At 38.7% G+C, this 14,449-nt stretch overlaps 1 protein-coding gene across 6 annotated transcripts in view; it reads left to right on the top strand.

Annotated features, from left to right (window-relative positions):
- The window catches only part of OSBPL6 (oxysterol binding protein like 6), an 85,780-nt gene that overhangs the window by 52,436 nt on the left and 18,895 nt on the right, over positions 1-14,449 (top strand). For 5 of the 6 annotated variants that reach the window (XM_042476641.1, XM_042476617.1, XM_042476625.1 and 2 more), the window contains exons 11-16: positions 1,645-1,810; positions 3,109-3,239; positions 7,068-7,175; positions 10,253-10,390; positions 12,355-12,442; positions 13,410-13,663. In XM_042476641.1, the coding sequence (XP_042332575.1) occupies positions 1,645-1,810; positions 3,109-3,239; positions 7,068-7,175; positions 10,253-10,390; positions 12,355-12,442; positions 13,410-13,663 (885 nt within the window). The remainder of the gene's footprint in view (positions 1-1,644; positions 1,811-3,108; positions 3,240-7,067; positions 7,176-10,252; positions 10,391-12,354; positions 12,443-13,409; positions 13,664-14,449) is intronic. The other variant, XM_042476651.1, reaches the window with a different exon arrangement.

The raw sequence follows: 14,449 nt of genomic DNA, 5'->3' as shown, positions 1-14,449 counted from the left end.
CTTTAGAAGGGAATGAAAAGTGGAGATGGCATAGTGTATTCGTTGTCTTTTGGAGACATCATTCAAGAAACAACTTAGTTTTGTACAGGTAAATGTGCTAAATTTAACTGCCTTTGACAACTGAAAGTTGGGCACCAAAAGAGTTTGTACAGTTTCACAGCTTGCACAATGGTGCAGTATATTTAATATCAATATCTAGTGGTTTCATAAATCTGTTGATAATTCTTTTCTCACTATATGTTTAGCTATAATTTCAGTTTTGTGGAGAAATTTGGTCCTAACACATTCTTCATGTAAGCCTGAAAGGCCAGACTACAAATTAAGTAAACTCTCACCTGAAATGCCACCCTGTACTTTTCTGCTTTCCCTCTAATGTTTCCAGAAAGCATTTTATATAATTTCTTGAAAATATATTATTAAATTTCTCCTCCCACCACCATGACCATCTCACTGTGTGCACATGCGCACGCACACACACACATTCTTTATTGTATTGCTTCACTTAGAAGAGTGAAGATTTTTCTTGATTCTAGAACCTTAATATATAAATGAATGCATGGTTTGCAACCATATCTTTTTTCATGTGGCATAAGGAAAACTTAAATTAATGCTCAGAATGCATCCTCATTGATTTGAGAGGAGGAAACCTGGTTTCAGTGCTATGCACGAAATAAGATGTTCTCCTGGGTAGCTGATGGTGAAAGAATTGTTGCAGAAACAGTTACATATTATGGGAGGTCCATGTTGCATTGTCATCTTTTGTGATTTTTCTGAGTTTTCATGATGGTGCTTACATTTTACCAGCTAAAATCAAACTTTTTGTGAAGGCGAAAAAAGTAGCATATTGACCACAGGTTTAAATATCCTAGCATTTGTGTTCTGTTTGTTTGGAGAAGAGTAATTTTGTCATAGAACACATGCAATATAACCTCTGTAGTCGGCATCATTTTTGTCCCCTATTTATTACCAATTTATTTTACAGATGTATATATAGATATGTGTGTGTATGTGTGTACCCCCCATACCACATGAATGAGAATGTTATAGCATCATACCTCTGTAGCGCTCTCATGTAATATATAAAAAATAAGGGGAAAATGAGGCTGCTTTCCATTTTTAATCATTGAAAACTTTTCCAGACACTTTTGTATTAAAATGACATTGAACAGAAGTGGATTTGCCCTTTCATATTACACACACACACACACACACACTTATCTGTCTACATTTCTATTCAGTTTAAAAAGGGTATAAGAAAAATGGTGCCCAGATATAGTGACTGTGTGCTGTGCTGTGATTGATAGCTTCAGCTGCCATATCCCAAACCAATCTGCTTTTTTAAAAAATGGAATAGTACCATTAACAGCACTGCTGTGAGTAGATCAAAGTGGAAATGTATGCATAGAAAACGCATACCGTCACCTTCCTCCAGTGTGTGGAAAGTTAGTTATAAATCCATTTTCAGCTTCAGTGGAAGAGCAGAGACGTATTCTTACAAGGAGTCATCTGTCTCACAACACTCCTCCTGTGAAGGAATTTTTTGTTTAAAAAAATACTTCTTGACAAAAGTACCTATACCTGTAATATAAAATATTGTATGAAAGAAAGATAACAGTGTTGTGCATCTGATGCTTTTCAATGTAGGTCCCTTTCAGTTCTACCATGTCTCCTGTTCGCCTACATTCATCCAACCCTAACCTTTGTGCAGACATCGAATTTCAGACACCACCAAGTCACGTAGCTGACCCCCTGGAAGCCTCCACAGACTACATAAAACTCCAGGAAGAATTTTGTCTCATGGCAAAGAAAGGTAATTACATATGTACCAGTGGAATCTCAGTACAGATTTACCCTTGGTACAGCTGGGCAGCTTTGCCCACTGTATGTGCTGCTTGTTTGGTTGCTGTGTCTATGGAAAAAGAAATTTTCAATAGCAGAATTAAAATTGTTCCCTCTAGTGCCCACATGGGGTGGTGAAGCACTTCCACACTTTGGTGAAAAGGGTGTGATAAATAAATTGTTGCTGCTGCTGATGATGATGATGATGATTACCTAAATTCCAGTTTGCAGTAGTTTCAGCCTAGCCATGTTAACTGGGGATTTTGTGGGCTGTACTTCCTAAACAGTAACATGTCTAACCTCTAGTTTTCAGAGGTTGTGCAAATCTGCAAAATGTTTGAAAATAAATAGCTTGTGTCTTCTCTAACAATGCTGCTCTTCACAGAATTTATGCAAGAATTCAGAAGCACTCAGGAATGTAGCAAGTCAAGTCTGTGGTATAAATATTACTTACAGACTTGTGAAATAAACCTTGCAAAAAACACACCACCAGATGCCAACTATGTCCTTCTCTTTATCAATACCATTATAAGAACTAACAACATCAAGCACATTATCTTTGGGAACTTTTTTTCCCTTTCTTTTATTTGGCTATATTAGAGTAACACAACCATCTTTCTAGAAAACATATTCTTATGTTCTTATAGGTAAAGTCAGTAACCTCCAATATCCTATTTTTTCAAAATGAAAGTTAAATTGGACAGCAAAGAGTTTTGCCACTCTAAACAAAATGCTTACCTATGTACATCACAGTTGGCACTGAAAATACTTCCCTGCCACAGATTTGAAATGTATAATAGGAAAAATCTGCCACCTCCCATTTTGCTTGCAGAATCTTATCTTGTCAATGCATGGTTTCAATTTTAAAATTACTTACTTTTAATTAAATCACAAAGTTCTGATAATAATTACTACTTTTTTGTAGAAGAGAGACGTTAACATATTAAATCCAACCCATATTCCATAACTGTAGGCTCCAGTACATATTTGAATGCAAATCTTGGCTTACTTACTGAGCATTTTTCATGTTTTTATGGTATTCCCAAATGGGACATGTAGGTACCCAAACGTTCTAGCAGCAGTTATATATAATATATATAAAAATTTATTCGGTCATTGACCAGCAAGACTAGCAGCATTTGTAAATTATGTGAATCCTATCTATATCTGTAATGTTAGGATCACATTCAAGAAACTAACTAGTAAAATTTTACAATTTTTGCTCAGATTTCTATGATGTGTACCAAAGATGTTTATTTTTCTCCCCAGTGCATTCTCTCTTGAAGTCTGCCTTCAATAGCATTGCAATAGAGAAAGAAAAGCTTAAGCAGATGGTTTCAGAACATGATTTCACAGGACATAGTACACAAATACCACGTCTCCGACAATCTCTTTCTCAGGTATGTTTTTATATGGAGGTTTGCTGTATTTGCAGAAATGCCTATATTTGTCACAAGTGTTTGTCACACACATTAGACACCACCTTGCTTTCATGCAATAAATGATATAACATATTATGATAACATTAGTGTATTTTTGTCCCAATCTACTTTATGGCCTAAATCTTATTTTTAGTCCCAGATAAACATTGTTGTGTGCCTTCAAGTCATTTCTGACTTAACGTTTTTCTTGGCTAGATTTGTACATAGGGGATTTGCCTTTATTTTCCTCTGAGGCTGAGAGAGTGTGATATGGCCAAGATCACCCAGTGGGTTTCCATGGCTGAGTGGGGCTTCAAAGCCTGGTCTTCAGAGTTATACAATGGACCCTTGCCTTACGCGGGGGATCTGTGTTCCGGACCCCCCCCCCCCCCGTGCGTAAGGCGAATTCCATCTATGCTCAAGCCTCACTCATTTGAATGGGGCTTGTGCATGCAGAGGTGCAGCAGTGCCACAGGCGCACACCCCATTAATCTGAATGGCACGCGCCACTCCTTGCCCATGTGCTCCCCATGGCTTCAGTGCATGTGCTCAAAGCTGCGTATAGTGCACCCGCATATAATGCGGGCGCGCTGTAATCTCGTGCACAAACCACTACACCATGCTAGCTCTTAAGTAGACCCATTAAATCAGTAGGATTTACCTAAGTCTGGAGTCACTATTCGGTGGGTGTACTCTAGTTGGCATTCATCAATAACAGCCAGGACCATTTTCCCATATATTGCAAATGTTTTTAAAAGTGTGTAGAAAGAAAGAGATTATATATAAATGTACAAGATCTGTGCCCAGATACTGCTTTTGTTGTTTAAAAATGCAATCAAATTATATATATATAGCCCTGAAGCAGATGGGTGGCAAGAAGGGGTCTCTGGCTGCAATCAGGCCATAATCGACCCGGGACCACACGGCCTGCTCTCAAATGGGCCACCAGCAGGAGTGGATTAACTCTTCTCCTTCTTCCAGCAGCTTGGCTTCCACTCACTTTGGGGCATGCGTCATGCCCCCAAAACAGCTGAAAGCTGCTTCTTTTGTCCCATCTATTTCGGTCCTATAGTTTGTTTTCCCTGATGCCCATAGTTCAGTTTCAGGTCATTTCTTAACATCTTCTTCTATGCTACTTGCATATATATAACTGTATGGCGAACCATACAGTAGCACTAATTTGTTGATCATGTTTTCTTGTGTGCTGTTACGTAGTCTCCTTGCTTTTTTCACATTTCACCAAAATTAGATACACCCCTGTCTGTGGCAGTGGGATCCTGCATGCCTAGCTTCCCTGGGCTTGCCTTGCTTTCTTCAATTGTATTTTAACATGTGATTTATAAGTATATGTTTACAGCCTAACTCATTTTCTTTCTCACAATTTTCATTTCTTGCAGGGTAGTCTGACTATCTCATAAAAATAACATCTACACACTTACACATCAATAATTTGTTCTCTCCAGCACATGGGGCGATCTCATTGGCTTAACAGCATGTCAGTTTTACCTAGATTTGCTGTTATCTGTACCTATATAACTGAATTGTTATTATCAAATGAACTATTTAAGTTAACCATTGGCCGGAACAGACAGGCCAAAATAAAGCTACTTTGGGGGTATGCTGTTTAAATGACACACACATCTTAAGGGGCCAGAAGCTGCACCAAAGATGTACTCCAGTCCTTAGGGCTGGAACGTGGCTTTGGTGCGGCTTCCGGCCTCTTAGGATGCATGCATCATTTAAACAGCATACCTTCAAAGTGACCCAAAGCAGCTTTATTTTGGCCTGTCTGTTCAGGCCCCATGATAATTGATTATTTAGCCTTTTGGTCTGTAATCTTTTTTCTTTTTCTTTGTTCTGCTTCATACACTATCTTTGTAACCTAATGCTATGCATTAGCATTTGTCCTTTTCAAGTACAAATCTTCCTTGAGTGGCGGACAGTGCAAATAAGCAGAGAATAAGTAAAGAAAAGAGAATCTTTTGAATGCAGTTGAGTGCTTAAGATGACACTTATGTATTCTCTACATAAGTGTTACTTCCTTTGGAGAGGAATGTTGCCAGCAGTTGTTTTTAAGGATTTTGTGTGTGTGTGTGGGGGGGGGGGGATAGTAGTATACTGTATTTCCATATATTTATAAGCTTTTCTTAGCAGAAGTCTAAGAAAAATCTTGAAATGGCTGAGCCAGATTTTCTGTTCTTCAGCCAATTCCTTTACTACTATCTGTGGCATAACCTGTATGCAAGGCATGGGGTTTTGATTCCAGTGTGATATCTATCCATTGCCTTTGAAAATTTTAGTCCTTACTTCTTATGAACAGCCCCATTCTATAGTGGCTGAGATTATGGAGACGTAATAAAAGAAGCTTCCAATAGCAAACCAAATACCCCTTACTAGTATTTTTCTTTCTTTCTCTTGACTCATTCCAACTTCCCTGTATCTTCAGAACTGCTTTCCAAAATCTCATCAGTCCCATTCCTTCTTTCTTTACTGCATTTGCACTATGTTTTGCAATTGGAGTGCTTCACTTAGTGGGTATATCGTCTGTTGAAACTGATTGGCTGTGTACCTGATAAATCACAGCTAACTAGCCTATTTAACTGAATCATCAAATAACATTTGATTTGTTTATAGTTTTTGGACATTTTATCTCACTTGCAGTAAACCTGCAAAATTGGTCTTTCCATGTGCAGTATTTAGTTTCAGATTTGCAGAACACTAAAGCAGTTCAGTAATGAATTGTTTTTTCCTGTGTTTTTGTAAAAGAGCAAGTTACTGCTTGAAGTGCAAAATGGTTGCAGTTAATGACATCATTATTTATATCAGTAGATCAGTAGTGTGATGCTAACATTCTAATCCATAGGTTCAGTCAATAATAAAAATATAAACAGATCTCAATATAAAGGCTGAATCACACTTAATTTATTGAATACTGATACAAAGCATAACAGTATAAGTGGCAAGTATATGTATACATCTATAAATATCTATAAATGGGGCATATGTGTTTAAACACTTACTGTAAGTTCTCCTGCAACAGACCTGGGTTTCTTTTTGTATTGTCTCTCATCATCCGAAGAAGCAAAGAAATGCCCCTTCCGTGCATGCTTACCCCAAAATAAGTCCCAATTAGTTCTATGTGATTTAACTTCCAAAGGATAATGCCCAGGATTGCAGTCTAAGTTCCAGACAATGAGATGTGGGAACAGCTTCTCAACATTTTTAATGACATGCAAATATGGTGGATCTCCAGGTTTGATTGGAGCAGCAAGAATTAATCCTTTAATTCAAAGATTTTTTTTAAAAATCACAGCGTTCAGTTCTCCCTCAAAGATAAAAATAAATAAAAATATTTTCTTCCACTGATAAAAGAGTATCTTGGGAGGCAATTTTGTCTGGAGAAAATGTATTTTGCTTGATAGGACTAATCACTTCCTTCCTTAGCACTGCTCTCATCAAATTCAAAGCCTGTCATAGCTATATTTCATCTTCTACTTCTTGTCTTGGCCTTTAAACATGCTTAAAATAAATAGAGGTATGAGCTAGAAGGACTATTCAAGTGTCTTGCCATTTTACTAGTCCTAGTCATCATAGTTATGCTGCTACATGTAGAGTTGTGCCCAAAGAGAGCACATGGAGACACCACTAATGGATAGACAAGAAAGCAATATTTTCTGGGAAGTGCCTTTCATTGTAATGCTGGCCAAAGTATAGGGCTCAGCAGTGAGGTAATTCTTTTTTTTTTCTTTTTCTTTTTTTGTTGTCTTGTGGATTTGAATGTAAATATTCAATTTTTGTTATTTTAAGGCTCTCAACCAGAATGCTGAACTAAGGAGTCGTTTGAACAGAATACATTCAGAGTCTGTTCTTTGTGATCAGGTTGTCAGTGTAAATATTATCCCTAGTCCTGATGAGGTAAGATTTTGGCATTGCTCTAATGGACTTAACAGTAATCAAATCCCGCTAATTACCACTAATGGCTAAATCATTCTGTTCAACAAAGCTGGCAATAAGTGGGATGAGCTCATTTTCAATAATATTTTAGTTATGTTCATAGAAGTAATGGTTCATGTGAGATACCATTTGGAAAACTCTGTCTTAAACCTCAAAGCAGTGGAAGATTTGGCATGAGGATTCAAATTTGCCTTGTTTGGGCAAGCAGCTAAGAACCAATCAAGAAAGCCCCATTGAAACAAACCCAAAGGGTGTCTAATCCCACAGCCTGCTTCTCACAGTGGCCATCAAGATAACTCCTCCAAAGATGCCACAAGCAGACCATGAGAGCAACAGCTATCTTCTGCTGTTGTTCCACTGCCACTAGTATTTCAGAGGAATGCTGTATCTGATCCTGTATTTAGCACATAACCGTTTATACCATTACCTTGCAGACTACCTGCTTAACCCTTTTTAAACCCATCTGAACTATCCACAGTTGTCCACCTCTCATACCAGCTAATTCTCTGCCATTTGTCCTGAATCTCTTGCCACTCAGGTTTGTTGGGTGACCTTGGATTTTAGTACTATGAGGGGAGAAAAATTTCTACCTACAGTATTTTCCCCATTCCATGGCCAATTTTCTAAATGTCTGTCAAGGCCCCCCCCCACTTGCCCTTTTCTGAACTGGAAACACTCAAACCCTTTTCTCAAATGACAATTGCTTCATCCCTTAATAGTTTGGAGTGGCCTTCTCTGCACCTTCTCTACAAAATCCTTCTTGCAAGTGGCAGTCAGAATCAGAGACAGTATTTTGTATGCAGTTACACTATATAAAAACATTATGATGTATCATTTTCAGTCTCTTTCCTCATGAACCATGCCATGATATTTAATGTTTTCAAAGCAGCCATGAGCTTGTTCAACATTCTCATTGAATGAACCACTATAACCCCTTGATCTGTTTCCTCATTAGTCATGGTCAGCAACTTGGACACCATCAGTGTATGTGTAAGGTTGCTTGCCTTAGTGTGCAGCATTGTGCTTCATAAATTTGTCTTTTCAGTGCCTATTCATCCTTTTGGAGTTCTTCTCAATCCATTTTGCTTTTCACCATCTGGAATAATTTGGTCTTATTCGCAAACATGGACACCTCACTCCTCATCCCTTACACTATGAATAAAACAGTACAGATCCCCAAGGGACTCTACTTTTTATGTCCCTCCATTGTGAGAAGTGTCCATTTATTCAGCTCTCAATTTTGAAAGGTGGAAGGAAAATGTATTAATCCATGTGTTAGGACTGAGCATACTGGTTCACTGTGTTTTATTACCAGCATATCTTAATCAATGTCACTGTCTTGTATAACTAGTCTGTAGCCAGTAGTAAAACTTGTGAAGGGCTTATTTTCCCTTTCCACCTTCATACAAGAAAGGCCATTTTCAAATTAGACAAAGAAACCACCGCATAAGCTTAAAAGACTCTTAAAAGGCATTCCCATGTATTTGCTGATTTTAGTCTTTAAACTTGATCACAAACAAATACATTTCTTCCTGTTTGATTTGAAGCTGGGCAAGGGAAGAAATATTGTCCAGCATAAATGGATGAAACAGCTATTTAAATGTTATTACTACAAGGCTATAGAGCCAGGGTTACCTGGACTGTCCTTGGAATTTATAGGCTTCTATAGGCTCTTATTATTTTCCATGGAATACTTGGCACAAGTGCCTCCATGCTGCTACATTCAGTAACGCTTGTCTCAATCTTATAGTGGTATTTTTTAAAATGTGCATCATGCGTAGGATGAACTTTGTCACAGGCAGAAAAGTGTTTCTGCATCCTTTGCCCTTACCCTTTGAACAGTTTAAAAATGTGTACTTAGCACTGAAGAGAAGAATTGACAACTTTTCCAAGGAGTTAAAGAATTATTTTTTTTAAAGTAATGGGGCTAACACAGCACTTCAGTTTTAGTATGCATGTAGTGTAGCAGGGATGTGCGTTTGGGAGCATCTTCTGCTGAATAGTGGGTTAAAATGCTTTAAATAAATAAATAAACACTCTTCCTAATAAACACCTTCATGTAGTGATTGCGGATGGGATTGCAATCAAAACAAGACCATTGAGGAACAAAAGAGGCAGCATTAGCATGCTCAGGGGAACCCAAATCTTTGCAGAATACCTATGATTAAAAAACTAAAGAAACCAAACATAGATGAAGCAATGTTAAATCACTGGAAAAAGAAAAGAAATGTTGAACAGAGCAAGAGGTAGGTTGTCAAAATTGTGTTTGTCAGGAAAGGCTGTCTAAAAAATCCAAACGAGAGCACTCCTTCTAGAAGTAAAGACACTGCAACATTTCATTGAGATCCTGTGTGTATGTGAGTGTGTAAACAATGCCAGACTGTTTGTATTCATGGAAGTTATAAACAAGTTGGACACATCTTTTTCACACCCGAGTGCTGGCTTTTGCTCCCAAAGGACAAAGTCATGGTTTGCCTATCAAGCACAATATTTGTTTGGTAAAGCTACTTTCCCCTTCAACAGAGAAATAACCTCTTGCCACAAAATAGTTCCAGTTATCTGCTAGAAAAGGTGTGTTTTGTTCATGCTCTTAGTGTATTCTTGCAAAATGGCTTTCCTTCATTCTAAACTTCCTGTTTGCCTAAATACACAGGTTCAGAATATTTTCTGTTTCTTTTCTGAATCCCAGATGGAGGGAAAAGAAGAGGATGCAAGAATAAAGCAGGGCATCTGTACACTAAATTATTTTGACTGAGCAAGATTTTGGATTGTCTCTGGCATCAGATGGCTGATGGATCTAGTAATGCTGGTGGAGCAGTGAATCTACTCCCTTCCACACCTCCCTTATCTGCTCCAAGTTGAATGGAAGCTCTACTGGTTTTCAGTCAGGTTTCAGCTCTGGTGGAATTCCTTAGGAGGAATGTCACTGCTGCCCTTATGAAGACAGATCCACTGGCTATCCCAGTCTGACATGTGTGAGGTCTGAGCCCCTGTATGCATTGTTTTGATTTCATATGTGTATGTGTTTTCTATTACAGACAGGCGAGCAGATCCATGTCAGCCTCCCACTCTCCCAGCAAGTTTCTCATGAGAGCCGCCTCTCCATGTCTGAATCTGTCTCTGAATTCTTTGATGCACAAGAGGTGCTTCTGTCTGCAAGCTCATCAGAAAATGAGGTTAGTCTTTATTCTGTGGGTCTGCTGGCCAGTATAATACCTATAGGGTTAAGCAACATGGCATCATAGAGACTAAGCTTTTGAGGTTGGATGCTGCCTGGAAACTACTTAAAATCGAACATGGGCATATTCTTTGGCAGGAAGAACTAAATGTCCTCCTTGATCAGAAAAAAAGCAATTATGAATTCTTGAAGACTTCCAGGTACTTTTGTAGGGGATTGCTTACTGTATATACTCAACTATAAATTTACCTTATGTATAAGTCAACGTCAGGTTTTGGGACCGAAATTATGGATTTTGCCATGACCCGTGGATTGGTCGAGGGTAAAACTTGGAGGCTCCTTCAGTGTGTATGTGTGCATATGGCAAGAGAGATTCTTATTGAGCCTTTTTGCTTCATTGTTTCAGCTTTTGTTTCAGCCAGACGGGCAGACTCTTAAACAAACAGCAGTGTCAATCAGTCACCCAAGACTCTTTCTGCTTGGCTCCAGAAAGAAATAAACTCTCTACATGGCATGGGGAAATCTGAAAGAGCAGCTATCACATTACCATAGTGACCTGTAAATAAGTTGACTTGTAATTTTGGGGTCAATTTTTGGGCATAAATTTTAAACTTGTAGACGTGTATATACAGTACCTAGATTTATTCTGGTCCAAACCTGGTTTAGGAACAGCAACTATTTTGATACTATACTAGATTACATATGCCAAGATTGGTTTGTGTAAGTATCACTCTTTTCATTCTGCTGAGTTCTCCAGTGACATTAGACACCTTCAGTTGTTCTATGTGTGTGTATTGAGGCCCAAATTGAGCTTAAATAGGAATAGTATTAACAATGGTTATACTGTATTGTACTGATATCAGAAGGTAATGTTGGGTGACTTTAGTTCTGCCTTGTGGCCTTTTGACTGTGTGGAGCCACAGCACATGCCCACATGCTTGCTTGAGCCATAGGCTAGCTTTCACCATTATGCCTCTATGACAAGCTGCACTTCCAAAAAATCAGCTAAAAATCATAGAATCATAGAGTTGCAGAAGTGTATGCCCACATGTCTATGTCCAGACATGATCAGAGGTCTCAGTTTTATACTTCCAGGATTTGGGGGCAATTTTTAGCTGATGGAGGGGTACTTGGAGGAGTCATGTGTACCACTTTTAGGGTGATTTTTGCCCAGCAATCAATCAACTATCCAATCAATCAGTAGAGCTTTGAGAGCTTTGACAGGTTGCGGGTGGACTTGGGACCTGGAAAAGGGGAATTCTGGACCGTATGTGGAGTGGGCCACACTTTCTCTATCTGTGTACTGCAGGCAATTTTAATATAGTTTGCACTTTATGAGTAGGGGTGGAATGAGAAAATGTGTGAGGTGTGTGTGTGCAGTATCAGCTAAAAAAACAGAGTGAGCCCTTCACATTTGCGACTAACTTTTGTGAGTTCACAGATTTGATTAATATATTCTCATGAGGAACCTCTAGGTCCTCCAGTATGATTCTGCTGAAGGCTGATCAAGAAGTCATGCTGAAGAATCTAGAGATTCCTAGAAAAAACACTACTCTAGGCATTTGTAGATCCTCGTGTGATTCCATGCTCCTGGAGGACCTAGAGATTCCTAGAGAGGTGTTCTCTCAGGTAAAAAATATAGTTGGCTTTTTTAAAACTTTCATGGGGGTCCTGCACCCCTAACTCCAGCAAATGTGGCGATTTGGGCCATGCTGGGGTTTTCCAGAGTTGTGTTCTCTGACATGCTGTGAGAGTACAGGTTGAAGCATAACCTTTGTAGTAGTTTAACTGAATATGCAGAATGGTTGCAAGAGATTTACAGGAGGGATTGAAGCTGGAGATGTATTGCGAACATGTATCACAAGGGACTTGAATTTATGGGAACATTTGTTTCCGCTGTTGCTCCTGCTACCATTATTATTTACCATTATTTTTATTTAATCTCGTCACTTTCTTCTTTAGGCTTCTGATGATGAATCATACATAAGTGATGTGAGTGACAACATATCTGAAGACAACACCAGTGTTGCAGATAATATTTCTCGGCAAAGTATGTAAGATTTTTTTAAAAAAGGATTTTAATATAACAATATAACTGTCCAATTGAACTGTTTATTATTTATATTAATGGCAGCAACTAGAGGTATAAATTTTAAAAAACTTCACTTAGGCACAATCTCCATCCCTCTGAGGGACATTTTTACTAATTCAGGTTATACTGTATTGCTTTTTAGCTGAAGAAAAAGACTTCTCATTTTAATTAATTTCCCCCCCGTATTGGCCCTGCTCCTGAGTAGCAGAAGGAACCCTTGAAGATCTGCCACCATCCAATGATTTTGCCCATGTGACTCAGTAACTCAGTGGGAAATTACTGAAGGCTTAACTTGTGCTTTCTCTACCTGGGGCTCTGCAGAGACTGCCCTTCCCCTTCTGTGAGAGATATGAATCCTATTTTCACATGTGTGCAGAGGCATCTACCAACGGACACAAAGAGAGTGTAAGGAAAGCAAGACCTCTAAAGGAAAGCTTTTATTCTAAGTAAGCAAAAGGGTATCTTTTCCATAAAGACATCTTCCTTCAGGTGTTGCTTAGGAGAAGTTACAAAGTTCCAAACATCCTAGATCATATTCAGTCAAGGTTAAAAATAAGCACAAGTATTTTAAAGTAATCCCACAGAGAAATTAGATGGGCACAATGGACCATAGTTGTCCATTTCCTTATGGGCTTTGTGTCTCACCGATAGAAGATTGGTCTATTTCAAGCATGGAGAACCTGTTGTCCTCCAGATGTGGCTGGGCAGTAACTTTCATCAGCCCCCATTGGCATGACCAATTGTAAGAGATTATAGGAATTGCAATCCAGCAACATCTAGGTCACAGGTTACTCACTCCTGATCTAATTCAAAATTAGGTGGTACGTGTGTAGGCCTGTGCGTGTATTTTCATACATATGTATGAATATGTATAAATATATCAGTGGAAGGATTTTGCTGTCATGCTGTATTCTTTCTCTTCCAGTTCTTAATGGTGAACTTACAGGAGGTGCTTTCAGAAATGGACGAAGGACATGTCTCCCAAGCCCCTGTCCTGACACTAGTAATATCAATTTGTGGAACATTTTGAGAAATAATATTGGGAAGGATCTCTCCAAAGTATCTATGCCAGTAGAGCTAAACGAGCCTCTGAATACCTTGCAACACCTTTGTGAGGAACTAGAATACAGTGAGCTTTTGGACAAGGCTGCTGAATCTGATGACCCCTACGAACGTATGGTGAGAAACGTGAGGGGACACATGTTCCATAAAGAACCTTTTCTTTTTCTGGGCTCCAAGATAGATTATATTTGTTTATTTTTCTTAGACACACTTATTTCTTAGACTCACCTATGTAGGGCATGCTTGTGATAGAAGTGAAACTGCATTCTGAAATGATAAAAATATGCATGTAATCTTGTTACTGTTTCTGATTATAATGTCTTTACATCAGACTGATACTTAAAGGAATGATATAACCTTAGAGGAAGGGAGTTGTATGATATTGCAAGTGATTCTTCTGTCGTTACAGGAATTCCATGCAGTACTGTACATATAAGAAAGTAAACATTGGTCTCAAGTCATTCTTTGGACCAACATTCACATGGCTTTTATGCCGTGGACAATATTTTAGCTCCTTCCTTCACAAAGGGTGGTGGCTATGTCAAAATCCCTGGAATATATTGGAGGATCCAGGAATATGAGTCCTCTCTACACTTTAATTGCCCTGCTTTCCAAAAAGGCATAAAAAAGAGCTACACCACAGGCCTGATACGGGCTCACAGGGATTTCCCATCAGCCTGACCACCTTAAATGAAGAAATCCCACTTTCCAAACCAAAATGAGAAATTTTACCTTTCTGAACTCTGAGCAGCGGGGGGATGGATACATTGATCCCTATGAGTGCATGTGTGTGTGTGTGTGTGAGGAAGAGTGTGTATGCACTCTTGTATGACATGGATGGAGTGCACATTTGTCTCGGTGATGTATGGAAAGCTGAGCTTAGTCTGCAAGAGGTTTTCTGGA

Source organism: Sceloporus undulatus, chromosome 1 (assembly GCF_019175285.1).
Source record: "Sceloporus undulatus isolate JIND9_A2432 ecotype Alabama chromosome 1, SceUnd_v1.1, whole genome shotgun sequence".
Classification (NCBI taxonomy): Eukaryota; Metazoa; Chordata; class Lepidosauria; order Squamata; family Phrynosomatidae; genus Sceloporus; species Sceloporus undulatus.
The sequence above is the reverse complement of the archived record's forward strand: the minus strand, read 5'-3'. Positions and strand labels throughout refer to the sequence as shown.